Genomic DNA, 2079 nt, shown 5'->3' on the forward strand with positions numbered 1-2079 from the left:
ATTTTGGTTTCAATGGATTTCCCATGCCTTCCTGTTCTCCATTATGTTTGATTGTATTATTATACTTTACAATGTTATTGACCTGTCTTATTTTCAATCTGGATGATTAGTTTCAACACTGAAACAACTGATTGGAGGTTAAGTGATAGTTTTCAACTCAGGATCATGTGCCAAAGCCATAAATTTCGCACAGAATTCTGTAAAGCTACTGCTTTCGTTGGGAGTCGGATCAATAATTTTCTTGCTCTCTCTCTTTCTCTGACTCTCTCTGTCTCTCTTTCAGCTAATCTGGCAGTGATTGTGATCCTGTCCCGAGGAAGATGCGGTCTCTCCAGATGTATCACTTACTACCTGGTGTCCATGGCTGTGACGCATCTCCTGGTCATTATCACTGTTGTGATATTAAACCGGATTGTTGGTATTTATTTCCAAGCCAGTTTCCTGTCCATCACACCGGTATGCAGTCTCCGTGTTGTCCTGAACTTTGTGATGGTAGATTGTTCTGTCTGGACAACGGTCGCTTTCACCTTTGATCGATGTATGGCCATTTGTTTCCACAAGCTGAAAATAAAATACTGCACCGAGAAAACAGCGGCTGGAGTTATCGGAACGGTCTGTACACTGATATGTTTAAAAAATATCTTCTTGTATTTTGTATATCAACCTCTGTATATAATTGACAATATGCCCTGGTTTTGCAGAATTAAATCAGTATTTTATACGTCACCTGCATGGGCGGCATATGACTGGATTCTTCGCATTTCAACCCCTTGTCTCCCATTCATTCTGATTTTACTGTTCAATGCTCTGACTGTCAGGCATATTCTACTGGCCAGTAAAGTCCACAGGAGACTCCGAGCCCACAGCAATGGAGAGACTCAGAGTGACCCAGAGATGGAGAAGCGGAGAAACTCCATTGTTTTACTTTTCTGCCTCTCAGGCAATTTCATCCTGTTATATTTGCTACTTCTCATAAATTTCCTTTATGTCCGAATTGCGAAATTTAGCTATTTTTCTGGTTCCAATTTCAATGAAGCAAATTTCATTCTGCAGGAAGGCGCACATATGCTCCAGTTTTTGAGTTCCTGCGTCAACCCGTTTATTTATGGAGGGACCCAGAGAAAATTTAGAGAGGAGTTAAAAAATGGGGTGAAATATCCATTGAGTCTAATTGTTAAATTGTTTAAATGATGAAAATAGTACAAGCCAGCATGAATTGCAGATTATATTCCATCCATTTCTGTCCTTGTGCATGCCACACATGGCACCACTCCCAGAAAAATAGTCACTCGTTTTGAGATCCTTTCTATTCTGTGAATTAAAGAATGCATAAGTAACGATGCATCACCACACAATTTCGTGTTGTAACATGCTATTGTTTAGTTTTCAGTTCTATTCTCGGTGCTGACTTAATGCTTGGTACATTTCCATCAGCCCCGAAGGCCCCAGTGTATCGCTAGATTCACGTGAGTGTGTCTGACCTCTGATCGATTACTAGATATCAATGTTAATTCTTCAATGAAAGGATATCAATATCACTGTTGGCAATGATTTGTGTCTAAAGGGAAGGATAGACTGTGAAATGGAATCTGGTAATGCATCTCCAATTCATAGGCACCACCTCATAGCCCATAAACATAGGAACAGAGGAAATGCTGAAGGAAAAAAGACAAAACACCATCTAGTTCGCCTTCTACTCTTTTCAATGGCCAATTGAGACATCACGGCTGTGTTATGAAACAAAACGAAATTATTTGAATAAAAGTTCCCCTTTTTAAAAGGGATGCCAACAATAAACAATAAAATCATAAAAAGAAACTTTATCAAATGAAATGACGGTGTTATCTTCACTTTCGTCTATGCACTTTGCCTTCTACCACCCGGGTAGTCCCATGATGAAATGTGAACAGAGTTTTAGAATAATCACATCAATCACTATAAACTAGCCTACAACAGACAAAGACATCAGGCGAGGAAAACCCCAGCGGTGAAGAGCTTTCAGAACCATATTTACAAAGTCACCTGTTCCGCTCAAGCAAGACTTCATGTAAAACATGTCATGTATCAAATTTCTCACAT

At 39.5% G+C, this 2079-nt stretch overlaps 1 protein-coding gene across 1 annotated transcript; it reads left to right on the forward strand.

The window, feature by feature from the left end:
• The first annotated feature begins 360 nt into the window (after nt 1-360).
• LOC137348876 (prolactin-releasing peptide receptor-like) lies at nt 361-1191 on the forward strand. The gene has a single exon (XM_068014109.1). It carries the CDS (start codon nt 361-363, stop codon nt 1189-1191), a length of 831 nt encoding a protein of 276 aa, XP_067870210.1.
• Nucleotides 1192-2079: the final 888 nt, after the last annotated feature.

The sequence above is a fragment of the Heterodontus francisci genome, chromosome 34 (genome assembly GCF_036365525.1).
Source record: "Heterodontus francisci isolate sHetFra1 chromosome 34, sHetFra1.hap1, whole genome shotgun sequence".
NCBI lineage: Eukaryota > Metazoa > Chordata > Chondrichthyes > Heterodontiformes > Heterodontidae > Heterodontus > Heterodontus francisci.

Bases quoted from the DNA above. Each gene is read 5' to 3' on its own strand.
- LOC137348876 (XM_068014109.1), top strand. From the start codon at position 361: ATGGCTGTGACGCATCTCCTGGTCATTATCACTGTTGTGATATTAAAC.